Source organism: Prionailurus viverrinus, chromosome X (assembly GCF_022837055.1).
Source record: "Prionailurus viverrinus isolate Anna chromosome X, UM_Priviv_1.0, whole genome shotgun sequence".
Lineage (NCBI taxonomy): Eukaryota > Metazoa > Chordata > Mammalia > Carnivora > Felidae > Prionailurus > Prionailurus viverrinus.
Window position 1 is genome coordinate 53,372,220 of NC_062579.1, and position 27,281 is coordinate 53,399,500.

The 27,281-nt window shown below is 46.7% G+C and overlaps 1 protein-coding gene across 9 annotated transcripts in view; it reads left to right on the top strand.

The window, feature by feature from the left end:
• NHSL2 (NHS like 2) overlaps window positions 1–27,281 on the top strand; it is a 296,010-nt gene that overhangs the window by 229,837 nt on the left and 38,892 nt on the right. For 6 of the 9 annotated variants that reach the window (XR_007148892.1, XR_007148891.1, XR_007148893.1 and 3 more), the window contains one exon: window positions 25,223–25,378. The exons of the other annotated variants lie outside the window; for them this stretch is intronic. Coding sequence is in view for 3 of the 6 variants with exons in the window: in XM_047843556.1 (XP_047699512.1) it covers window positions 25,223–25,378 (156 nt within the window). In the remaining 3 variants the exon portion in view is untranslated. The remainder of the gene's footprint in view (window positions 1–25,222; window positions 25,379–27,281) is intronic. 9 annotated transcript variants of the gene reach the window in all.

Genomic DNA, 27,281 nt, shown 5'->3' on the forward strand with positions numbered 1-27,281 from the left:
CCAGACTCCCTGAGGCACTTCCAGTGGGTACTCAGTAATGTCTGTTGAATGAGTAGATCTGTTAAGGAATCTAGTCACATCCAGCTGGCTTAGGTGCAGATAGAATCATTTATGAGGCAGGTTGCACAGCTCTGCCCCCTCCTGTCACCCACTCCTGCAAGCTGCCCAACACAGAGGTCCAGCCCTGGGACTCCCTCCTGGCCTGTGCTCCCATGAGGGAGGCCCAGGAACAGAGACTTTATATAGGCCTTAGACTTTGGACAGGATGTTGAACAGTCGTATCCCTTCCTTGTTCCCTCAATCCTCTCACCCCCAAGGAGGAACTTCTGAGATACCCATGCTCTGTTTGTTGTTCACCTCACTGAGGGCATGGACTCTTCAGCACATGTGGCCACCACAATCCCTGTGCCACTTCTCAAATGGCCCCCTGGAAACCTAAGTCCCTTCCGAGGTGCAGAAGGGGCTGCCAGGTGCTGGCTACCAAGCCCTTGCTGAGTGTGGAACCAAAATAAACCCATGTTGATATGGAAACGGGTCGAATTATTTTAAGAAAAAAAAAATTGCTCCTTCATTAAGTCATGTTGTTATGGCAACCAGGATTAGGAAAGTAACTTGGCCGAGGAGGTTATGTGCAATGTTTGGGGACTGAGAGCTTTCACAATAGTGGAAAACAATTTGTGAGCTCACTCCTCACCCTTGGCTCTGCCAAGGAGAAGGAGAGGGGGGATGAGGGCCAGCTAAGGATCAGCCCATCCCACCTGGGTGGGCCTGTGCAGAGTGGCTGGGGGTGGCCATCAGGGGACCTGCCTGTGGTGATGCAGACCAAGGTCATGATTGATATGTGGGAAAGGAAGCTAACCAGGAAGAGGACGTCCTGACCAGAGATCTAGCACTGAGTATGCAAGTGAGCCTCCCACTCAGCCACAAGAGGAGTGCCCCGACTTCTTGGCAGTAGGAGAAGGTGGGAGAATTGAAGAAAAATAACAATAGCTGCTCTTGACTGGCACTGTGTGCCAGGCTCTGTGCAAAGTTCTTGACACACTCACGTTCAATCCTCAAAGCAACCCTGCCAGATGTTATTATCTCAATTTTATAAGTAGGGAGACTGAGTCTTAGGTCAGTGGGGTGACTTGTCCAAGGTCACACTGTAAGTACGGACATGGGATTGGAATCTTATGCTCTACTTGTGGTCTCTGCTGCAAAGTCAAGGGACCATTAAGCTGCAACACAAAGCCAGGCTCTCACTCATGCACTTATTTACTCACTTAATTAAAATTCCTTTACTGAGTTCCTACTCTGTGCCAGGCGCTGAGGAAAGCATGGCCATATTACACTTGCTTTTTGCTTTTTATCCCCCTCTTTTTTTATGAGTGCAAGGACCATGCCCTATTCTGATTATCCAGCGACGGTATAAATCATTCATTTCTGAAACATTTTTTCTAGTTTTATTGAGGAATAATTGACATACCACACTATGTAAGTTGTTTGTTTTGTGGGTGTTTTGTTTTTATTTTAGAGAGAGAGAGAGAGAGCACGAGTAGGGGAGAGGGACGGAGAGAGAGAGAGAGAGAGAGAGAGAGAGAGAGAGAGAATCCCAAGCAGGCTCCACATGGCAGGGAGCCCGATATGGGCTTGATCCCACAACCCTGGGATCATGACCTGAGCCAAAATCAAGAGTCAAATGTTCAACCGACTGAGCCACCCCGACCCCCCCCCTTCACTGTATAAGTTTAAGGCATACAACATGATGGTTTGAGTTACATATATTGTGAAATGATTACCACAGTATGTTGAGCTAACATCCATCTTCTCATATACATACAATAAAAAGAAAAGAAAGAAGAAAAGAAGAAAGGGGAAAAATATCTTCCTTGTGATGTGAACTCTTAGGATTTACTCTTTACAACTGTCCTCTAGATCACAGAGCAGCAGTAGCCATAGTCACCATGTTGTACGTTCCATCCCTAGTACTAACTTGTGTAAATAAGTTTGTGCCTTTTGAGCACCTTCCTCCAATTTCCACCCTCTATCCCCACCTCTGGTAACAACTCTCATCTCTGTTTCTATGAGTTTATTTTTGTTTTTGTTATTAGATTCTACATATAAGTGGTCTTTCTCTGTCTCACATATTTCACTTAGCATAATACACTCAAAGTCCATCTGTTTTGTAACAAATGGTAGGATTTCATTGGGGTTTTTTTCCTACGGCTGAATAATATTCCATCATGTATATATCTCACAACTTCCTTACCCATGCATCCACTGATGGACACTTAGGTTGTTTCCATGTCTCAGCTGCTGTAAATAATGCTGCTATGAACGGGGGGGGGGGGTGCAGATATCTCTTTGCTTAATGTTTTTGTTTCCCTTGGATATATTCCCAGAAGTGGAATTGCTGAATCATGTGGTAGTTCTATTTTTAATTTTTTGAGGATCTTCCATACTTGCTTTTTGCCTCAAGGAGTCCAAGCAGGAGTGGAAGAGAAGCCTTGCAATAAGGTGCACACCAACCCAGGCAAGATTCCCGGCAGCAGGGGAGCCCAAGTGCCCCAGATAGAATGAGCAACAAATCCGCCACTCCTCAGAGGGACTCTGCTCTCCCTTCCAGTTTCTCTCTTCCTTTCAGATATTCTGAAGGGCTGCTCAAACTCAGGAAATGCTGGCCTTTGGAGTGGGAAACAGAGAGGTTGAGGGGCTTAAAACAACAGAGAAAAGGGACAAAAGCAGTGGATACTCTAAGAGTAAGGAAGGGAGAGTAGGAAGAGAAACCAGCCTCAGTCAGGTTTTCTGCTTCCTACCCTACAAATCTGGGAAATGCATCATGAACCTTGGAAGTTGCAGAGTTTAGGAGGCTGCTGTGAGGTGTCTTGGGCCTACTGGAAAAAGCAGGCTATGTCCCATGATGCTGGACCATTGTTCCCCAAGTTCTTGGCTTTTCTTTTCTTTTTTTCTTTTCTTTTCTTTTCTTTTTATAATTTTTATTTATTTATTGGGAGAGCATGAGTGGGGAGGGGCAGAGAGAGGGGGACAGAGGATCTGAAGGGGGCTCTGCACTGACAGGCTGACAGCAGTGAGCCCAATGTGGGGCTGGAACTCACGAACTGTGAGGTCATGACCCGAGCCGAAGTTGGACGCTTAACCAACTGAGCTACCCAGGGGCCCCTAGGTTTTTCTTAATACATAGCAAAATCTGTTGCTTCTTTTGAAATTGCCGGTTAGTATTAAATAAATAGCACTGACGTGGATGGAACTGGAGAGTGTTATGCTAAGTGAAATAAGCCATACAGAGAAAGATACCATATGTTTTCACTCTTATGTGGATCCTGAGAAACTTAACAGGAACCCATGGGGGAGGGGAAGGAAAAAAAAGAGAGAGAGGTTAGAGTGGGAGAGAGCCAAAGCATAAGAGACTCTTAAAAAATGAGAACAAACTGAAGGCTGATGGGGGGTGGGTGATGGGTATTGAAGAGGGCATCTTTTGGGATGAGCACTGGGTGTTGTATGGAAACCAAGTTGACAATAAATTTCATATATTAAAAAAAATAAAAATAAAAAAATAAATAGCACTGAAGCCCTTTGCCCTCTTTTTAATCTAGACCCGAAAAGGCTACTGTTGTGAGATTATTGCCACCCTGTTATATGCCAGTTTGCTTGTGTTAGGCAGCTGTCAGCGTGGCTGAGGCCTAGCTGAATAAGAAGGGCCTAATAAAGAGAACTCACCCACCTGAAAGATCACCAACCCAGGACCCAGCAGGGTGCACCCTCATCCCAGCACACTCACCAAGGAGCACAAATGGGATCCAGTCCATCTGCACTCAGGAGACCCAGTGAGGACTCTCCACGCTTCATACACATATCAGGTCTTGTGCAGTTTTGAGTAAGGGAGTAAAATTTGCTGTCACTTGAACATCTCCATTCCCATTTAATCAACAGTGTAAGGTAGATGCTATTTTTTCCACTCTCTGGAAGATTAAAAAAAAAAAACAGAGGCTCTCAGTGGGTTAGTGACATGCCCATCCATGGCCACAGAGGTCAGTCAATCATGTAACTCTGATTTCAGCTCAGATCATGATTTCATGGTTTGTGAATTCGAACGCTACATCGGCTCTGCCCTGGCAGTGCAGAGCTTGCTTGGGATTCTCTCTCTTCTCCCTCTCTGCCCCTATGCAACTCGTGCTTTCTCTCTCTCTCTCTCTCTCTCTCTCTCTCAAAATAAATAAATAAACTTAAGAAAAGAAAAGAAGAAAAGAAAAAAGAAAAGAAAAGAAAAGAACCACAGACTTTCTCAACCCTCACTGCTTTCTGGGCCAGAAGTAGCACCCAGAAAACCGCCATATGACTCTGTCGACTGCCTTGGCAGTCCAAGCACTATTTATTTTGAGCCCAGTGTTAGCAATCCCACTGCCCACTGGAATCACTGAGGTTATGTGATTTAAAATTCATATCTGGAACAAACAGAGGGCTACTGGAGGGGTTGTGGGAGGGGGAATGGGCTAAATGGGTAAGGGGCATTAAGGAATCTATTCCTGAAATCATTGTTGCACTATATGCTAACTAACTTGGTGTAAATTAAAAAAATAAATTAAAATTAAAAAAAGAAGTGACAAAAGTCATATCTGTTTCTTCAGGCTGGGCTGAGAAATTAACTGTCAGAGAGAACAGAATTTAAGAGTAAGGCTATTGCTTATTAGCTGTGTGGCCTGGACAGTTTCCAGGGCACTCAATCTCATTTTTAAATTTTTTTTTAACATTTATTTATTTTTGAGACAGAGAGAGACAGAGTATGAACGGGGAAGGGGCAGAGAGAGAAGGAGACACAGAATCGGAAGCAGGCTCCAGGCTCTGAGCCATCAGCCCAGAGCCTGACGCGGGGCTCGAACTCACGGACCGCGAGATCGTGACCTGGCTGAAGTCAGACGCTTAACCGACTGAGCCACCCAGGCGCCCCTCAATCTCATTTTTAAGATGAACGTTTGTTGTAGGAGTTAGAGATAATGTATGTACAGGGCTTACCTAATGCGTGACTATATAGTATGGATTCAGTAAAGGGTTTTAAAGAGAGGGCCAGAGGCTAGATCATGGTAAAGACTTTGCATTTTAGTGTAGTGTGATGAGAAGCAATGGGGGGATATGCTGGAGAGCAATGGGATATGATATGCTTTTTTCTTTAACAGCAGCTTTATTGAGATATAATTGCTGTACAATTCACCTATTTAAAGCATACAGTTCAATGGTTCTTAGTATATTCCCAGATATGTGCAACCATCACCACTATCTAATTTCAGAACATTTGCATTATCCTTCCCAACCCACAACCACTGGTAACCACTAATCTACTCTCTGTCTCTATGGATTTGCTTATTCTGGACATGTCATATCAATAGAATCATACAATGTGTGATACTATATATTTTGTGTCTGGGTTCTTTTCACTGAGTATAATGTTTTCAAGGTTCATCCATGTTGCAAGATGTAGCAGAGCTTCATTCTTTTTTGCTGCTAAATGATGTTCCATTGTGCACATATACCACATTTTGTTTATCCATTCATCCATTGATGGACACTTGGGTTGTTTCCATATTTTGGCTATTATGCCTAATATATTGCTGTAAGCATTCATGTACGAGTTTTTGTGTGGACAAAGGTTTTCGGTTTTCAGTTTTCTTGGGTCATGTAGTAACTCTATGTTTCATTAGTGGAGGAGATGCAGCCTGTCTTTCACAGTGGCTACATCATTTGACATTCCCTCCAGCAGAGTATGAGGGTTGCAATTACTCCACATCTGATTCTAGCCATCCTAGTTGGGTGCAATGTGGGATCTCATTGTGGTTTTGGCTTGCATTTCCCAGGTGACTAAAGATGTTAAGCATTTGGGGTGCCTGGGTGGCTCAGTTGGTTAAGCATCCGACTCTTGATTTCGGTTCAGGTGGAGGTCTCATGGGTTCATGAGATTGAGGACCTTGTCACCTTGAGCTGTACACTGACAGTGCAGAGCCTGCTTGAGATTCTCTGTTTCTTTCTCTCTGCCCCTCCCCTCCTACTCTTTCTTTCTCAAAATAAATAAACATTAAAAAAAGATGTCAAGCATCTTTTCATGTGTTCATTGGTGATTTGCATATGTTCGTTGAAGAAATGTCTATTCAGATCTTTCACCCATTTTTTAAATTGGGTTTTCTTTTTATTATTGAGCTGTAAAACCTCTTTACATATTCTAGATACAAGTTCCTTATCAGGTGTATGATGGGCAAATATTTTCTCCAATTCTGTGGGTTTTCTTTTCACTTTGTTTATGGTGTCATTTGGAGCACAAAAGTTTTCAATTTAGGGGCACCTAGGTGGTTCAGTCAGTTAAGCAACTGACTCTTGGTTTCAGCTCAGGTCATGGTCTTACTGTTCATGAGTTTGAGCCCTGCATCAGGCTCTGTGCTGATGGTGTAGAGCCTGCTTAAGATTCTCTCTCTCCTTCTCTCTCTGCCCCTCCCCTGCTTAAGCTCTCTCTCTCTCTCTCTCTCTCTCTCTCTCAAAATAAATAAACTTAAAAAAAAGGTTTTAAAAAAAAAAAATTAAAAAAAAAAAAAAAAGGGGCGCCTGGGTGGCGCAGTCGGTTAAGCGTCCGACTTCAGCCAGGTCACGATCTCGCGGTCCGTGAGTTCGAGCCCCGCGTCAGGCTCTGGGCTGATGGCTCAGAGCCTGGAGCCTGTTTCCAATTCTGTGTCTCCCTCTCTCTCTGCCCCTCCCCCGTTCATGCTCTGTCTCTCTCTGTCCCAAAAATAAATAAACGTTGAAAAAAAAAAATTAAAAAAAAAAAAAAAAAGGTTTTAATTAAATGAAGCCCAGTTTATCTATTTCTTCTGTTGCTCGTGCCTCTGGTGTCATATCTGAGAATCTGTTGCCTCATCCCTGACTTTTGAGAATGATTCCTCTGGCCAATGTTCTGGGAATGGATGGGAGGCAGGGCTGCGAAGTACTGAGCCAGAGGAAGCAATGACAGTGGCAGTAATGGGTGCTCTGTGCACAGCTTGCTGAGTCCACCAAGTACCAAATACAGAACTTCAGCCTCCTGATTGAGGGCTGGCCTCTAAACTGCAAAGTAGCCCAGACACAGGCACAAACACTGACATGCTGTCCTTGTTTTCTTGCTTTTCTTTTATGAAAATCCCACTTCCTGCTTTTCTCCTGGTTTGAACCTGGTGAGGCAACTCAGATACCTGGAAAGACAGGCTCAGGGCCAGGTCAGGAGGTGATCTGGATGGTCTTGGGTGGCTGGGGAGGAGTCCCTATCACACTTATTCAGTGTGGGACCTGAGAAAAATCTCTTTCTCTTTCTAGGCCTCAGTTTCCACAGCTCTATTATTTGAGGGGGCTGGATTAGTGTCCTTGGTTGCCTACAGGTTTCTGAGTGTTCACTTCCCCATTCTCAGAGAGTAACTTAATGTGCCTGGCAGAAAATATTTATTGTGGGACTGAGAAAGAATTTAAGCAAACCACAAAGCAATATTATAATATGATCCCACATTTGTTTGGCATAGGAGAGTTTTTGGAAAGATACATCCAAGGTAGCAGCACTGCTTGTCTCTGATGTGTAGGATTGTGTGTTATTTTCTTCTTTTAGTTTGTCTGTATGTTCTGGCTTTTCACTGTGATACACATATTTTGCTTTTGTAATAAGAAACAGAAAGCATAAGAGAAAGAAATTAAAGTTGACTGTGTAAAGTTTATTTATTTATTTTGAGAGAGACAGAAACAGCACAAGTGGGGCAGGGACAGAGGGAGCAGGAGAGGATCCCAGGTGGGCTTCATGGTGTCAGTGCAGAGCCCGACACAGGGTTGGAACCCACAAACCATGAGATCATGACCCAAGGTGAAACCAAGAGCCGGACACCTAACCGACTGAGTCACCCATGCACCCCAAGATGACTTTTGTTTTTTTAAAGAGAGAGGTTGCCTGGAAGTCATCAGCAAGAAAAAGGAATGGGAAAGATAGAAGCCTACCACATCTGTGCCAGAGATGATGGGAATGTGAAGCAATGCACCTTCTAAACTGCAGAGCGCCCTCTCTGCCAAGGGAGGTTGGGTGTCCCAGAAAGTGGACTCTGAGACAGACATTAGTATGCAGGAAGGTTATTAGGGAGGCTCTTGTGATCAACAACTGTGGAAAGTGGGTAAGGAAGCAAGATCGTACAGAGGGGATACTGTAAATTGTACCACAGTCCTGACCAAGGCTTCAGTCAGTCTAAGCAAGAGGCTCTGGTGCTGAGACATTCCCTCAGAGTTGTCCTAAGTTGGGATGAAGGAGGCACCCCAGGAAGGAGGTGTGACATTGGACAAGGCAATCACCAAAGAGGGCTAACAGCACAACGCTGTCTTAAGGCAGCTGTGCCAACACTTAGGAGAGTAAGTTGTCAGAGGTATGAGGTGTGATCTGGGTGGCCACTCACAGCATCCACTATAAGGGAACTGCCTGGAAGGGTGACTTCCATGAAGGACAAGGTTATAGGCAGATATTAGGGGGATTTTGCAAGAGGAAAACCTCATTTCTGAACTCAGAGGCCTGGCTCCCTCCATCATTCTGAGCTCTGATCTCCATTCCTGAGTTGACTCCTTAGGCAGTGACCTTTGTGGGCCATAGATGGGCCAGCCTCTAGTTTAGATGTTTCCTAGGATCCAAAACATTGCTCCAGGCTTTGTCTCTTAGGATCCTTTTATTGTTCTGGAATGCAGAGAGGGTGGAAATATTATCTGTCCCATTTTATCAATAAGGAAACCTGGGGCGGGGGCGTCCGGGTGGCTCAGTTAAGCATCTGACTCCTGATTTCAGCTCAGGTCATGGGCTCAGGGTTCATGAGATTGAGCTCTGTGTCAGGCTCTGCATCGGAGTCTGCTTGGGATTTTCTCTCTTTCTCTCTGCCTCTCCCCACTCATTCTCTCTCTCTCTCCTCTCTCTCTCTCTCTCTCTCTCTCTCTCTCTGTCTCTGTCTCTCTCTCAAAATAAATAAACTTTAAAAATTTTTTTAGTAAGGAAACCTGGGTTCAGAGAGGAGATATAGCTCGGTTGAGATGAGGCAGTCTCAGAGCAAGCTCTGTTCAACTCCAGGTCGCTTTGTCCTGATGCCACAGCTGCCCAAACTTTCAAGTGGTTTGTTTCATGGTCAAGTGGACAAATCTCTTCCTCCTCATTAATGCTAGACCAGTTTGTTCCCCACTCCCACCAATCAATTTTCAAATGAACCAGTCTCAATCCTGCAAATCACGAAGTGAAATTTGATTTAGTTGATACCACACTAAATGGCCCTGACTCTCCTGGAAAGCTGCTCTCTTTGTAGAACGCAGAATGTTCTTGCACCAAGGACAGGCCTGAGCCTCCCCCATTTGGGGTACCTGTGAGGCTGTAGGCCATTTGGCTGAGTTATTCTTATTAACCTGTGATATCAATTGGCTGCAGGCACCAGGAAAGTGACAACACAGGCATTAATTCAGCGGTGGCCGAGGCAGCCTGACAGCTAGGTACTGATTTATCAGTCCTTTTAATGAATGGGATTGCATTTAGCTAATTGAGTCTGAGACTGGCAGGAATGAGACCTTTCTCAGCCACCCTTCCTGTAATGTGCTGCTTCTTCATGGCTGCCCTGCCAGTGCAGCGGGAAGGGTGAGGGAAGGAGAAGAGGAGGCAGATGGCAAGTGGATGCCCCCTTCCTGGTCACTTTAAGGACTGGTTTGAGGGTCCAGGTATTTCTAACCTGTGTGCTGCTGTTGGGAGGCAGTGCAGTATAGGGGCAGCAGTTCCCAGATGTGATCCTCACACCAGCAGCAGTGGCAGCATCACTTGGGAATTTGTGAGAAATGCGGAATCTTGGACTCTATCCCACATCTACTTGATTAGAAAGAAACTCTGGGAGCAGGGCCCAGTGCTCTGTGTTGTAACAAGGCCTCTGGGGAATTCTGATGCTTCACTAAAGTTTGAGACCCACTGGAGGAGTTACAGGCACAAACTCCAGTACCAGGCCACCTGGGTTACTAGCTGTATGACTTTGGGCAAACCACCTAACCTCTCAGTGTGTCAGTTTTTGGTATGTTAGATGAAGGAAATAATAGCACTGGCCTTTTAGGGTTGCTGTGAGGATTAAATTTGCAACGTCCAGGACATGGTAAGGGCTTAGAGCAATGTCCAGGACATGGTAAGGGCCATATATATTATAGGAAATAATGGAGCCAAGGACTTCTGTCTTCTCCCTTAGAATGACAGTGATTCTAAGTAAAATACTGGATCATAAAGTTCCTATGATGTTATGAGTAAAAAAAAAAAAAAAACCATGGTGCAAAATTGTATCTTTCCTGTGATTGTTCGTATACAAAAATATGTATGTAGATGGACAAGGTAAAATTATGGATGGATTTCTTTCTCTAATCACAAACTTGTGAAATGTGGCTAAATAGGATACATTTTTGGAATCAAAATGTTAAATATATTCAATTGCACAAAAGAAATGTACTGGATCAGAGATAACCATGGGCAGAATTGAAGTAAATACTACTCTAGAGGACTCAAGATACAGGACTGCCATACCAGGTCTCCATCTCCACTCAGGGACAGGAGGGCACTTGTGAGCTCATCAGGTTACATCAGAGCAAAGCACAAAGTGCCTCCGGGTTAGAAGGGATGAGATGCGAGCCAGAGTCTGGTCCAACTGAGGAATCTCAACCAAGGATGGTTGGCCCCAGAGAGGACACTGGGAATTGGGCATGAGGGCTGGGCAATGGACTCACCCTCAGGAAAGGAGAAAGTGTCCAGCTGAGAACCAGCAGGGTCTTGGAAGCTGGGAGACCTTGCTGACTGCTGTGGACAAGTCTCCACATTTGTTGGGAGCTTCAACTAGATCTCCATCTGTAAAGGAGTGAAATACAGCTAGCCAGCAGGGTCTGTATCTCCATCTTGCCACCTATATAACTCTCTGTACCAGAAGACTTCTGATTGGGCTATAAAATCCTGGCATAGGTCCAGGATAGCTGACTTCAAGATCAAGATCCAGGTCAGATTATTGGGGTGGGTGTGTGGTAAGCTTGAAGCTCCATCCATTAGTGCTGCTCTCAGGACCAATTTCCTCTTTTAAACTATGGCACCTAGAACAAAGACACGTCAGTAAGGGTTTGCTGAGATCTAGTATGGTGCCTTTCTCTACAGAGTGTTTCTATGCACCCCAGGAAATAGTTTACTTGTCAATGAATGCATTCCCTATTGATACATGTTCACTATGGAATATTCTAAGATGCACTAGAATTTATGCAGTATATCACACAGCTACCCTGATCTCATATGGTAGACTTTGTTTTGAGGTTTAAGTATAATATTGTGGTACATTTCTCACTTACCAAGCTTCTTTTCTGTAATGAGCTTTATTGAGACATAATTCGTGCACATACCATACTATCCATCCACTTAAAATGTACAATTCCATGGGTTTTGGTATATGTAAGGAATTGTGTAGCCATTACCACAATTTTAGAACACTGAGGGTTGATGGGGGGTGGGAGGGAGGGGAAAGTGGGTGATGGGCATTGAGGAGGGCACCTGTTGGGATGAGCACTGGGTGTTGCATGGAAACCAATTTGACAACAAATTTCATTTTTAAAAAAGGAAGAGCATGAAAAAAAAATAAATCATTGCCTACTTTGGGGTTTCAGAGATTTACACCTATATTTCCTTTTAAGTTTTATAGTTTTAGGGGTGCCTGGGTGGCTCAGTTGGTTAAGCGTCCGACTTCGGCTCAGGTCAAGATCTCGCAGTCCGTGAGTTTGAGCCCCACGTCGGGCTCTGTGCTGACAGCTCGGAGCCTGGAGCCTGTTTCGGATTCTGTGTCTCCCTCTCTCTGACCCTCCCCCGTTCATGCTCTGTCTCTCTCTGTCTCAAAAATAAATAAACGTTAAAAAAAAGTTTTATAGTTTTAGCTATCACATATAAGTCTTTGATCCATTTTGAGTTTAATTTTGTATGAATGTGAGAATAAATTTCAACTTCATTCTTTTGCATGTGGAAATCCAGTTGTCCCAGCACCACTTTTTGAAAAGACTGTTCTTTTTTCATTGAATGAACTTGAAACCTTTGTCAAAAGCCAATTGGCCACAGATGTGTGAGTTTATTTCTGAACTCTCAATTGTATTTCACTGATCTATATGTCCATCCTTATGCTAGCAGCACACTATTTTGATTACTGTAGCTTTGTATAAAGTTTTGAAATCAGGAAGTGTGAGGTTTCTCCAGGTTCTTTTTCAAGATTGTTTTGGCCATTCTGGGCCCCTTGAATTTCCATATAAATTTTAGAATCAGCTTGTCCATTTCTACAAAGAATTGAGCTGGGCTTCTGATAAGGATTGCGTTGAATCTGTAGATCATTTGGAGGAGTATTGCCATCTTAACAGTATTAAGTATTTTGATCCATGAACATAAGATGTCTTTCCATTTGTTTCAATCTTCTTTAATTTTTTTCAACATGTTTTGTAAGTTTTCAGTGTACAAGTCTTGTACCACTTTTGTTTAATTTATTTGTGTTTCATTCTTTTGATTATACTATAAATTGAATTGTTTTAATTTATTTCAGATTGTTCATTGCAAGTGTATAGCAATAAAAATTTCTATATTGACTTCATATCCTGAACACTTGAACTTAGTTATTAATTCTAATAGTCTTTCAGCAGATTCTTTAGGATTTCTATATACAAGATCATGTCATCTTCACATATAGTTGGTTTACTTCTTCCTTTCTAATCTTTCCAATGCCTTTTACTTTTTCTTATCAAATTGCTCTGGCTATAACCTCCAGTACAATGTTGAGTAGAAGTGGTGAGGGTGGATACTCTTGCCTTGTTCCTGATCTTGGGAAAAGCTTCTAGTGTTTCACCATTGAGATGTTACTGTGGGTTTTTCATAGATGCCTTTTGTCAGTTTGAGGAAGTTCCTTTCTATTACTAGTTTGTTGAGCGTTTGGGGGTTTGTTTGTTTGTTTGTTTTTTATCATGAAGAGGTGTTGGATTTTGTCAAATATCTTTTCTCTATCAGGGTAATTATGTCTCTGTTTTTTATTGTATTGATATGTGTATTTCATCAACTGATTTTCATATGTTACAAGTTTGCATTCCTGGGATGAATCCTACTTGACCATGGTGTATGATCCTCTTTATATATTGCTGGATTTGGTTTGCTAGTGTTTTGTTGAAGAATTTTGTGTCTGTATTTATAAGAGATATGGGTCTATAGTTTTCATTTCCTGTGTTTTTGTCTAGTTTTTGGTATCAGGGTAATACTCACCTGATAGAATGAGTTGAGAAGTGTTATACTGTGAAAGAGTTTGTGAAGAATTGACATTAATTCTTAAATTAACTTAAGAATTAATTTAAAAATTAATTAATTTTTAAATACTTATTTAAAAAATTTTTAAGTTTTTAAATAATTATTTTAAAAATGATTTTAAAAATTAAAAAAATTTAAATGTTTGGTATAATTCACCAAAGAAGCCATATATGTCTGGGCTTTTCTTTGTGGGTAGTTTTGATTACTAACTCAGTCTCTTTACTTATTATAGGTTTATTTGGAGTTTCTATTTCTTCTTCAGTCGTTTTTAATAGTTGGTGTCTTTCTAGAAATTTATGCATTTCATCTAAGTTCATAATGTGTTTGTACAATTGTTCATAGTTGTTCTTTATAATCCTTTGTTTCCAGTTTGATTATAGTGTCCCTTCTCTCATTTCTCATTTTAGTAACTGGGATCTTCTCTTCTTTATTCTTGGTCAATCTAGCTAACCAAAGTTCTTTTGTATTTTCATTTGGTCCTCAGTCTCCTTCTGCCTATGTTTGGGAGACTTGGCCAATCTAAGAACATACATATATTTCTTTTATAGTAAATAAAATTAAGTCTTCTTCACATTCCAGCATATGGAGCTCTCACCCTGCCTCCTGCCCCCAAATCATACTGTTCTGTTCCCTTGACCAACTGAGGTAGATTCATTCTGAAATAGCTTCTTTATTGGCCAATAGCTATAGTTCATAAAGCTATCGCAATTGTACCCTCTCACTTTGGAAAATGAGATGCAGCCTTTTTAACACATGGACATCAGCCAAGTGTTGCTCATTTCTGGGTAAATATCAGGGCCCAGGGAAGAGCAGAAGGCAGCAGACCCTGGCCAGCTGGGACCTCCAAGCAAGGCATTGTGAGTAGGCTTGGGGTCTGGATTTTGTGAACAGTGCTCTCTTTGAGTCTTGAATGGGAACAGAGGCAAGTTAGAAAAGCAGAGGCCTACTGCTGTTTTGACCATTTGTCTCCTTGGCCATGGCACCCAGGACTGTGCTGCCCTGGTTGGCAGGGAATCAGTTGACAGGTGGCAAATTCAGGAAGTCAGGAAAAAAGCATTTGGTATTTTGGGAAAGTGTCAATTCTGACTATTGTTCTGGGATTCATGGCACAGTTAGTAATATTTCCCTTTCCCTCTGTGAGCCCTAAAGCCTGGCTGGGGTGCTAGGGTAGAAGAATCCATTAGCTCAGAAAATGTCTTAGAGCCAATAAAACATCCACTTAAAGATTATTTCCAGACTAATGAGAAATCTGTGTGTGCAAGCAGGTCCAAATTTTAAAATGGAGTAAAACCCACCAAGATTTCACTGGTTAAGGAAGTAGCAAGACATCAACTCTTAAGGATGGGTGTGTGGTGAGTTTAAAACTCAAACCAAGTGTGACAGCCTCAGCCCCACCCTGGACTGCTGACTCAGGACCAAGAGGAAGAGGGAGCTGCTGGACTTCATGATTTCTGTAAACAGTTCTTGAAAGAGAAACCACACACTTGTCCTTCTGCCAGCCCCCAGCTTCTCCTCACATCTGACAGTGCAGCCATTGTCTTTTCTCTGACACCCAAGGGCAGGGCTCCTTAACTTGAGCTCCATGAACCTTTGAAGGTGTATGTGGAGAGAATTTAGGGGATCTATGAACTTGGAATGCGAAAATTATTTGATCTTTTTTCCACTAATCTCTAACAGAAATTTAGCATTTCCTCAAGTTCATAATGTAGGCAACAAGCCAAAATAGTATTAGTAGTATCTGTTACTTTATCCCTAATAGAAATAACAAATATTTTCATATCACATCACAGTTATATTTCAAAAAAGTTACTTATGCTCATCATCACTTCAAAACTTCTACCTACAGATTTACCACTAAATCTTGTGATTTAATGCATTATTAAAGTAGTAATATAACTAGATCATAATTTCTTTGAAATATTTTAAAACTATTTCAATATGATTGTTTTCCTCTGTAAATCTATGGATTTTATTTTATGCACCTGAAAACATTATTCTTAGAGGGGGTCCAGTGGCTTCACCAAACTGCTAGAGGGATCTATGACCTAAGAGAGATTAAGACCCTGATCTGGATCTTGGTGCTCTCCTGCTCCACTGGCCTCACTTCTGACCTACAGACCTTGCTTTATATTACTTGGAGGGCTTGAAAGCACTTGCATGCTAGTGCTGTGACACTGAGCAAGTTAAAGTTTCCATGCCATTTCTTAACCTGCAACATGGGGACTAATAACACTACCTACCTCATATGGTTGTTGTAATCATTCAATGAGTTAATAAATGTAAAGCACTTAGTGCCCAACAAATAGTAAGTGCTAATAACTAGTAGATATTTTTATTGTTGTTGGTTCATATCAATTATTTTGCTAATATACACTATTATTATCTCCAATTTTAGAAGAAGGAAATGGGGCTTAGAGAGGTGAAATAACCAACCCAAGAGTATCCAACAAGGAAGTGGCAGAGCCAGGGTTCAAAGCCAGGTCTGTGTGATTCTCAAGCCCACTGGATGTTACCTTGTGCCCCACAACTGAGAGGGAGCGATGGCTCCCCAAAGAGATGGAGGCCATCAACAGGGTGCTCAGTTGGGAATGAACAACCAGCTCTGCAAACTCTTGCTTTCTCTTGCCCAACTTTTTCCTACTGTCCACACCCCCAACTTGACTGGGAAGTGTGGGGGCGCAGTGCTTGCATACAGTGAACCCTCTGCCAGATCTTAGGAGGCTAGTACTCCTTCCAAAGGCCACGTGCAAAGGGGACAAGTGCATGTTCTCACACTGAACAGCAAGCAGCCTTGCAGCAATAAACTTGTTTGGAGTCATGAACCAGCCTCTGCTCCCAGGTGGAACTTGAGCTTCACAGAGCAGTGGGGTCGGAAGCAGGGAAGGAAATGAGGGCTCAGAAAGGCAAGAGTTTGTGGGGTGAAGGCAGTTTCGTGGAGGAAGTGATCTTTGAGCTGATAAGATTGCCAGTTGGGCCAGAAGTGACTTATGACTTCTTAAGGCAGAGGGTAGAGGGTATGCAAAGGCCCAGAGGCATGAAAGGGCCTGGTAGATAAGGAAAGAAGGGAGTAACTTGGGATGTCTGGGGTTTGGACTGAATGGAAGAGGGAAGAATGATGGCATGGGTAGACGAGATGGCACAGGTAGTTTATGACCAGATAGTGAAGAATGCCAGAATCAGATCTGCAGGTCTTCCAATAGAGGAAGGAGAGCTCTTGGAAGGTTTTTGAATAGGGGCAATGGGACCAGATTTGTGTGTTCAAAGGACCACACCCACCCCCAAGCTCTCAGGAAGGTGGATTGATTAGAAGGGGTAGAGACAAGAAACTGGTTAGACCAGCAGCAAGGCTATTTGGTAGTCCAGGTGAGAGATGAGGAGAAGCTGGACTGTGGGGGAGAAGTCTGGAGCTTCTGGAATTCTCTCTGTTTTTTGTCTCCATGTAAGTGGTGGGGAAGAGGTAGGACCGCAATTGCTGGGGGCACTTGCCCTCCTCATGTTTGTACATGGGTCTCATGAAGCAGGGCTTCCTCAGGCCAGAGCATAATTGCCATGAATTCACATTCTAACCCTTTCCATTTATTAACAGCCCACAGCAAGAGCAAAATCAAAAGCCAGGGTCCTACTTTCTGGCACCCCTCTCCCAGGGGAGTTGCTGGGGGGAGGGGCCCCAGCTACACTCCTATGTGAGGCAGGCAGGAAGAGAAGAGGGGACATAAGGAGCAGGCCAGAGCCTGCCCTGTCAAAGGAAATATCCATCCTCCTAAGCATTTCAAGAGACTGTTTTCTTCCCAGTAGGTCCCACTGTTACCACAGCAACTGAGAACCTTGGCTTTGTGTTTCTGTGTCTGTTGAGTCCCTGGGGAGAAGGGGCCTTCAGAGCTTTCCCTAGGCTGGTCAGGATGCAGGAAGTGCTAGCCAGAGGTGGAGCCTCCCAACACCATTTAGTGGGTAATCTCTTGCCTTGTTAATGCCTGTCCTTAACCCCCAGGGAGAGGCCAAGGTTCCATTTGAATCAGTTCTGGCTTAGGCTCCAATGAACCTAGTTTCTCAGGTCCAGACTTCTGCATCCATCCTTTGGCACATCTCTTTCAGGAGGATGCAATCTGAGCCAGGTATCCAGGAGGGGTGAGCTCACACCAACCCTGGCACATGCTGGGGGACAGTTGCACAAATATTCCTTCATCACTTACTATGTGCTAATACAGGATCTCCAGGCTTGTTTTTGCTCCAGGGGAGCTCTATGGGAAGGCTCAAAACCTAACTGGCCATTAAATGTCACCCAGGATAGTTAGTCCCCAAGGCTGTATTCTGCATTAGGCTAGGCATTAGAATTGCCTAGGGAGCTTTTCAAAAATAGAAATTCCTGGAGATTCTGATTCTACCAGTATGGGCAAGTAGAGGGTGGAGGTTAAGATGGCCAACTGCTGGATTTCATAGTTGAACTCAAGCAAGTGACCTTGAGCTGCTAGGTCCCTACAGAATGAATAATGGGAACTGCGGGGCCCACTTCACAGGCAGCAAGATGCTCTCTGCCTTCCTCCATATCTTGGGGACAGGGTTTTTATGACTCTTACAATCTTTGCTGCCCTTCTATTGCCCCCACTTTTTGCTTCCTTTTTCCTTTCTTTTATGCCAATATTTCCTTACTCTTGGTATGCAAAAGGGCTTCTGTGAGGTGCAACCTGGCTACCTTCCATTGGGCAGCCAGGACCCCAGGTGGGGGTCTGCCCATCTCCTGGATCCCATACTCTGTTGTAGCAGCCCAGGAAGGCATTCTCATTTCTGCCATCCTCATAAATCTGCTGAGTCATCCTGAGCCCCCATCAACTCAAGTTCTCTGATTTTTTCCCACAAATTTCTCCTAAGCCACATCTCTCCCACTCAGGCTTCTGTGGTTGTTTTTCTGAACCTGACTACAAGGTCTCACATGTGCACCTTATAAAGGCCATTTCAGCACACCCTTCCAGGTTAGGGAAATTTGGAGGGGGAGCTCCTGACTCCATTATGAAAGGGATCCTCTAGTCCTCCAAACTTCATGCCATCTGCAGATGCCCTTGGCAGGCCGCCTTGACATTTCCATCCAGCAGCCCATTTATTCCACTCATTTCTTCATTCATGTACCAAGCTAGGTTTGAGATCCTACTGTGTACCCAGACTTGTGCTGGGTACCAGGAACCCAACAGTGACTAGAGAGATGTGGAAGCTGCGGTCTGAATAGGAATGGGACTCAAGTACAGTCCCAAATCAAGTCAGTGTCAGGGCTGGACTGTAATCCAGGGCTCTTTCCCCTATACTCACAAGGCCTTTGGCTGCAGGGTTGGGGCAAGGCTCACCTTCCTCTTATTTTCCTCCACCTGCTCTGATGGGGCATGACACAACCTGGGCTCACCTATCCCTACCTGCGATGGCATGAGAAACTCTAGGGGTGCTAGAGACCTTGTCTGACCCCCTGAAGCAGAAACGGAAGCCCCAGTGCTCACTGATGCGGCCCACAGCACCACAGCTCTGTCCCTCCCCCAGAAGGGGCAGTCAGCCACACACACCTCATCACCTTAAACTCAGCACCTTACTCTGCAGGTCCTTCCCTGCAGGGCAGAACGGCCACCTGGCTGGTTCTCCCAGAGCCTCCAGAGACAGTGCACCTGATGCACATATCTGCTTGCTTTGGCAAGGACCCAGAATTCAGTCAGGTTGAGACTTGAGCTCATTGAGGGACTTTCTTGGGATCAGCATGGGGTATTAGAGTTGAGAGAGTATGAGTTTGGGAGTCACAAATACCCAAGTCCCCCATGGAACCTAGTGTCTCTGAAATTCAGGTCCTTCAGCTCTAAAAGGAAACACATTACCTGCTGTGCTGAGTTGTTGTGGGAAGGAAATGAGGTGTTGGTGAAAGTTGGTCAGAAACATGCTGGTTTCCTCTCTCCTCCTTTCCTCCCTCCCTCCCCACTTCCCTCTTCCTTCCTTCCTTCCTTCCCCCCAACCTCTTAAAGGGGCAAAGCAAATGTGCTTTTTTTCTCGTGCTCCTGTAAGCTTGGGGGAGGGTGGGCAGGACAGGGTGGGTGCGCAGGCCTAGGAGATAGTAAGGGCAGTGAGTGGAGGCAGAAAGGGGCAAAGGGTCCCGGGAGCTAACTCTTGGGCAGTCGTGGAACTGTGGAAAAGCTACTTGCCAGCTGTAAACCTTGGACCAGTGACTTCTCTCTAAGCCTTTGTTCAATCATCTGTAAGATGAGGATAAGATGAAATGAGATAAAGATGTGAAGTGCCCAGCAAAGTACTTGTACCTAGTAGGGGGCTCAGTAAACATTCCCACCCACTGTCCCAGGGGGAGAAATTCCAATTCATAGCTGGGAAACATTACCAAATCCAACAATAGGATTCAGTTTCTTCTGACCCTACAGTCTGTGAGGAGCAGTGAAATCTTGCTGGAAGCGGTTCTGTGTGAACCGCTCTGGGCATGTGTATTTAAAAATATTCAGCCACCAGTTCACTGGTGTCCCATAGCACCACCTAGTGCCACAAAATGGAAGGGCCCTCCCAACTCACCAGCGCCACCCAGCCCCTGGGCCTCCCCCCCCCCCCCCCCCCCCCCCCCCCCCCCCCCCCCGGTCAGGTGTGTGTGTGTGTGTGTTGGGGGCCAGGAGGGGTGCTGTTTTAGGATGATAGGACTGGGCCACTCATAGCTTTATATCCCAGTAAGTGGAGAACTAATGCTATTTTTCAAGATGGCTAATCCTTTTATCTCCCTCCCAACAACTGCCATCCACAAATGCGTAGGACTCTAGGTAGGTCCCTTGAGCCTCACTGGGCCTTCGTTCCCTCATCTAAGGGTCACAGGGCTTCAGGCTAGGGTTGATTCAGGCAAGGTGCCTGGTAAATGATGCCTATTGAGTACTCATCTATGTTTGCTCAATAATGCAGAGAGACACAATCTTTACACACCCTTTATATTTTTATTGAGGAGAAAGCTTTAGCATACAGAATGATTTATCTTCACAACACAGTAATGCAACAATAACACAATAACAATAACACATTTGTCTCAAATGGGTTTCCTCCCGAGTCTCTGGGAATCCTTGGGCTGCCTTCATACCCCCACCCCCGCATGCATTTCCCCACCCCCACCCCCACCCCCACCCCGCTTTCAACCCAAGAAAGCACCCAAAGCCCATAGTTCCTCTTACAGCTCTTGTGACTGTTACATCACAACAAATATTGAAGATCTGGGAAAAGGGGGAGGGAAAGAGGGTCAAGGGGAAGCCCAAGCCCCCTGCCACCAGAGGGCTAGAAACCAGCTCACTGCTCATCCGCTGTTTTCCCGGTGGAGACTACAAGGCTCAGGGTGAGAAGCACCATGGGAACAGGCAGGGCCTGTGCTGAGGGGTCCCTGGAGGTTGGGGTGCAAGGCACCTGTCCTTTGCACTTCTCACTCAGGGACATGGGCAGCAGGGCCAGCGTGTCGACTGTCAGCAAACAGGGTCCACAGCCTAGAAGAATAGCAGTTCCCCTTCTGGAACTCTCTCCTGAGGAAATAGCTGAAAAACAGACAAAATTTTCTTTACAAGGTTGTTGACTCCCATACTGGTGGGAATGGAGAAAACCAGGCAACTGAAATGTCCAACGAATCAGGAGAATGCTTAAATAAATTATTCAGTATGCATGACTGCATCGGTGGCAGCCATTTTAAATCCTGCTGATCAAGAGCTTACAGGATGATCTCAGCTTTGAAGAGACAGAGTGAGAACACGCTAGAAAGAAAGGCAACAAAGTGTTAATAGTACTTGCATCTGTGTGGTCGGGTCCTGAATGTTTGGGGGTGTTTGTCCTTATAGTTTTCTCTATTTTCCATATTTTTCTATAATGATTATCTATTATTTTTCTCCTTGGAGAAGGAGGGAGCCTTTTTAAGAGGTAGCAACAGGTTATAGGAACCCGGCTCCACTGATTCCCAGGCTAAGAAGTGGGTTATAAACAAAAGGGCTTCTTACCTCCCAGTGATGAATAGAGACCTCACCAGAAACCAGCCAGAGGACTGGGTTTCTCTGTGACTCCTCTTCCTCCAGCTCCTTCCTCTTGCCTCCAGGCTCAAAATCCTAAGGCTGGGCTGAGGTTATCTGTCAGACTCCGGTGAGGAACAGAGGCAGAGTTCACTATGTTTTCTTCCCTCTGGCCACAGACACTGTGGCTACATGTGCCCAGCTGCCAGACACTAGGCAGGAGGCTCAGTGTTGGGGGCAGTTCAGGCCAGCAGCAGGTCTGGCTGGCATTCTGTGGCCAGAGTGACATAGTATGTACTTTTTCACTGCAGAAGCAGTGTCTTCTAGACCCAAGACAAGCAGCAAGACCCTTTATGAGGGCACCTAGGTTGGTACCCAGAAGTCCCAGGGATTACTAGGAGGCAGTCACACTCTTAAGCCTCATTGTCTAATGGAGGTCCAGCACCAGACCATGGCTGCCCCCTCCCCATATAAGAAACATGAGGACATCCCAGCTTAAGGCTGCAGTGCGTGCAGTCTCTGTAAACAGAACCTTCCTCTCTCCTCTCAAAACTAAGGAATCCTTTAGGTCGAAATTAAAGAGCAGGCCTTGGGCCCTCTCTCTTTTAGCAGTCCAGAAAAGAAAGGCCAATTAGGCCTCCTCTGGAATCTCAAGGAAGGCAAGTCTCCTGCAAAGACCTTTGGCTGGGGACTGCAGTCCAAGGCCTGGTGAGGGAAAGAGACCACTGTCCCTAAGGAAAGAGTCATTCCTTACAATGTCAAACTGACTTGCTGCTGCTTCCTTCTTCTCCTCCTCCCCCTCCTTCTCCTCCTCCCCGTCCTCCACCTTTTAGGCAATGTCAAGAAAAGGGTTAGAGCCTGTAACATCGGACTCTAATGGCTGGGGATGCCCGGGAAGGCAGTGTGGTAAGAGGAGAGGGTCCCAGATTTGGCAAGCTGGTCCAAGAGCCCTGCCACAGTAGTCTATGTGGAGGAGGAACGAGCTTGCTCAGTCAGTCAAGAACAAATCTCAGCCAAGTTGTCCATCTGATGTGTGGCTTTGTGTGCGCACACTGGGCTAGATGTAGAGTTCTCTTCGGGGCCCTTCTGCTGGAGGTGTGGCTTGAAGCAAGTGTCGGTTTCTAGGTACATCTCTTGATACCATCCTGCTCTCCGTTGATTATATCTAGTAAGTGGCCTCGGTGGCTTTAGGAGTTCAGTGTAGCCTGTCCTTTTGCTCATTGGTGTGGGGGCAGATCAGTGAGGCATTGGGTGAAGTCCTGGTGATCCAGTCAGAGGATAAAACCATAGAACGCAGGGTGAATAAACGCAGGAGAGGTGAGGGTTAGGAACAACTAGAGGGGAAATACAAGAGGGTGACCAGTTAGTTCTTTTATGGGAACAGGCCCAGAAACCTGCTCTCTAACTTGTGGCAAGCCTGAGCAGAGTGCACACCAAGAGGACAGCTATCGCTGATCCCTTCTTTCCCAGGTGGCCTTGGTTGGATGCGCGGCACTTGCTGGTCAGGGCTGCAAGATGATCTGGCGTTCTAGAAGTCTTCTTCGGGCTCTGCAGGTCTGGAACTCCCTCAAGTACTGGTCAGCAAAAGGGGCAGGTGTGGCAGCGATAGCAGGGGCAGGGGACGCAGTAGAAGGGTGTGTTCTGCTTGGCCAGCTCGCCCCAGCACTCACACGCGAATTCGGCCACGTGCCGCCCGGTGGCCCCCCTGTCTCGGAGTGAGGCGGAATAGCACCGGGGGACGTCTTCGAATCTGGCGTTGCCCCAAGCGACCTGCGCGGCGAATCAGTGGCGGCGAACTGTAGAATGGTGAATTAGTACCCGGCAGGCCCTCCAGAAGTGGGACTCGGTTTTGGTTCCTCCGCCTGCTGGGCTGTATGATGGGAGGCGATGCATCCAGGAAATTTTCATGATAGTAGCCAGTAGTCTGGGATGAAGCGTGGGCAACGGTCGGCTCCATCTCCATCAGCTCGTCGAGGTCATCATCTTGGGTCTCATCCTCTGACTCTTGCTCCTGTTCTGGCTCTTGCTCTGGCTCCTGCTCTGGCTCCTGGCCCCCATCTGCACCTGCCTCCCCACCCTTATTCTCATCTTCATCCTCGCTCCTCTTGAATATGTTCACCTCCACACCCACATCCACCTCCTCATCCTCATCGTCCTCTTCCTCCACTTCCTGTTTCTGCTTCATCTCCTCCAGCTGCTTCTTCCTCATCTCTTCCTCCTTCTTCCTCTTCTCCTCCTCTTCCTTCGCCTCCTGCTGAATACCTCTCACGTGCCTTCGCTGGTCCCTGTCGTAAAGCTTGCGCCTGCGTGCCTCTTCATCTTCGTCACTGTAGTACTCTTCTTCATCACTGTCGTCGATATTAGGGTCCTTAGCAAAAGGGAAGAAGATGTTGCGAACCCCAGGGAGAGGGATTGGCTTGGGGACACGCACTTTTCTTTCTATCTCCACACATTCGAGAATCAGCTCATCCAGGTCGGCCATTTCGGTTGACCATAAGAGCTCCTTGCGGAAGAATTCTGACAGGCCTTTAAGGAATTGGTTTTGAAGGCGGCAGTCATCCCAAGACAAGAATTGGGCCAGGAACTGAAAAGCATCCGCATAGCTGCCTAGAGTACAATCTCCCTGCTTGAGCTTGCGGATGGCCTTTTTAGCCACACTTGGGGGGATGGGCCCGCAGAATTCCTTACGGATCTCATCCAGGAAGCGTGGGAAGTTGGCACGCAGGGGGCTTCCTTCCCGGGTGACTGAGATGGCCCAGTCCTTGGCTTCACCAGTGAAAAAGGAGATCAGAAAGGCCACCCGCTCGGCGCCCCCGGGGAAATGATCCTCATGGTCAGCTATGAAGGTCTCTAGCCGCATCAGGAATTCGGCCAGATAGACCGGGTCGCCCGAGAAGGGCTCTAACTCAGGCCGCTCCAGCGGCGGCAGAGGAGGCTGCGCGGGCTGCTCCTTCGATGGGGGCGGGGGCAGCGCCGGCGGGGGCGGGATGGGCAGCGGGGGAGGGTCGACGGGCGCGTCGGAGGTACCGCAATCCTGGATCACGCTAATCAGCAGTTCGTCCGAGGCATACTCGGGCTCCGCGCGAGGGGGAGGCCAGCACAAGAAAGGCAGCTCTCCCTCGGGAACTGCGTCGATCTCGCTGAGCGGGAACTCAAAGTTCTCCTCGGCCAGGACGGGCACCACCGGCACTGGCCAGCGGATGTAGCTCGAGACGTTGCCCCGCAAGGAATTAACCTCGGCTAGGGCTCTTCCGAGCTGAAGGCCTAAATTGGCATTCTCCCCGCGAAGGGCATTTAATTCTTCTCGCAGGGCCACGTTCGCCATGCGCAGGCTGTTTAGATTTCCTGCGGCCTCGGACATTAGGATTAGCTCCGGGGCCCTGAGTCTGAGGGCGGGGGCGAGGGTGGGGGTGGGGAGCTGGAGGCCGCGAGGGGAGGCTGAAATGCGGCGGTGGGGTGCGGGGGGAGGGGACCGAAGTGCCGCGGCGGGGCGCGGGAGAGGCCGAGCCACACCCACTGGGGCGAGCACGGAGGACGGGCGCTCCGGGCGGAGTGCCCAGTGGCTCGGCCCGGGGCGCTTTACCTCGTCCCAGGGATCGGAGAGGGCGGGCGGCGGCGGTAGCCGGGAAGACGCGGGCGGCAGGCGGCAGGCGGCGGCGGCACGGGAAGAGGTCGGTGGAGCGGGAGGGAGCTGCCTGCGGCAGGATCTGTCGAGGAAAAATCTTGCGGCTGGCGAGTCCCCGCATTTTAAGCGCAGCCTCGCTCCGCCCCCCCACCCCCGACAGGGCGGGTCTTGGGGAACCGCGGGCGCCCACTGGCCACCGCGCGCCGCCCCCCCCCCCTCCCGCCCTCAGCTGCGCCTCTCACTGACTCTCTCCTTCCCTAGCTGCAGCTAACTCGGGTCGGGAAAATGCGACAGCGACTGCCCACTCGAGGTCGTCATGGCGACAGCCAGTGAACGTGTTCCTCTCCTCGGGCAGGCCCCCGAGTGTAGAGGAGCTGCTTCGAGAGGCGCAGCTCAATCTCCAGAGCCTGTTGCAAGGTACTGAGAGGGAGGGGGGCTGCGGCCGGAGCCCACAGGCGAGATGCGCAGCGGCTGGAGGGAGGCGAAGAAGAAAGAGGACAGGGACCATCTAGAGAAAAAGACAGAACAGTTTAAAACCCACTGAAAAACAAAACATAAATTTCCCATCTCTTTACCTTCCAGACTAATAATTTCTATGGCTGTTTACTCGCACCCACCCCCCCGCCCCTTTATTTTGCAGTTCAAGAGTACATGGGGGGGGCGGGGGGGGGGGGAGACAGAGGCAGAAGCAGGGCAATGGTCAAGCCATTTACCAAGAGAGCTGGGTGAGAGACTCCCCCTGCGTGGCCTTACAAACCTTCTAGACCCTCTCTTGCCACATCACCCATGTCTTTGGAATCCTCGCACCCAAAGACAATGGAGGCATCTGCAGGGTCTCCCTCTCAGGACTTCGCTCACTCTGCTCTTGTCTTAACCTTGTCCGTGTGGCTCCTGGGTAGCTAGCTACTGCCTCATCAAAGGAAGCCCAGTGCACAGCACCCAGATCTCTCCTCGTCCCCAAATCCCAGCCTGGCATCTTTGGGGTATACAGATGAGTACCCTGTACACCAAGCTGGGTCCACATGACCCAGAAAAACAGCCCAGTTGTAGTACCAGAGCAGTCAGATTGCATGCACCAGGTAGAGTGAGAAAACACAGACTTTGAAATCAGACAGACCTAGAATCACATTTGAATCCCATGCCTAACCAGCTGTGAGACACTATGCAGATTACCCAACCTCCCTGAGTTTCAGATCAATCCGTCGTCTTTCAAATCAGATTCCAATTACCCACATGACAAAGTTTTGTGAGAAGTAAAAATGGTATGTAACCTGCTTGGCAAGAGTATCTTGCAGCTGAAGAGACCCTGATAAGATGCATCGTCAACTCCCAGTACGTGTCCTGTGGAACGCAGGGCATGGCTGGGAACGATACTAAAGTTACCATAAAAGAAAAGACTGTACAGTCCGTGATAAGACTTTGCAATATGAAAACCATACTCGTTTATCAGAGGGATTTAGCTAATGTGAGTGGTAAAAGGATTAAACCTCAGTGCTATGCGAGAGGCTACTGGGGCATTACAGTCTCTGGATGGAGGTTACAAGGGACATGCGTATGTCAAAATTCACTGAGCTGCGCACTTAAGATTTGCGTTCCTTACTGTAGGTAAGTTCTATCTCCATGAAATAATACAAATAAAACCTCAGTTGTAGTCGCAAGCTCCATGCCTATGCCAGGAACTCACTGTCCCACTTGGGCTTTTTTCCAAACCTAGAAGCCCTTCCTCACTCTCCCAACCCCCAATCCTCACACTTTATTCAAAGCTCTCTTCTTGCCTCACCCAAAAACCCCTTTAACGCTCTGCACTTTGCATCCTTCCCTGCATGAGCACTCGTGCCAGCTGCCTTACGCCATCCACCTCAAGAGGTCTTGTATAGTTCTGAGCTGCTTTTTCTCTCATTTGTCCCTTCATTTACTCATTCATCTACTAGTCCTGGGTGTAGAGTTTGTCCACATAACCAGACTGACTGTCTCAACATAAAGAATGTTATCTCTTCATACCCTTGCCTTTCTAGAAGCACCTGGCACAGAGCTGGATCTCCAGGAGGGGCTCAGTAGACATTTGTTGAGTGAATGTTACATGTGTAAAGAAGCCTTATCGGCTCTCATTTATCCACACCAACAAAGGTTAACTTGTAAGGGGACTAGAAAACAGCAGCTGGGCCACCCAACTGGACTACAGCCCAAACCCCCACCTCCCTGCCAGGGCAGCAGTGACCTTAGAGAAGCAAGGTTCTGAGGGACACCATGAGCCTTGTGTTCAGATAAGAGAGGAGCTATCATGCAGAAAGGAGTCCATGTGCTTTATGTTGCCACCATG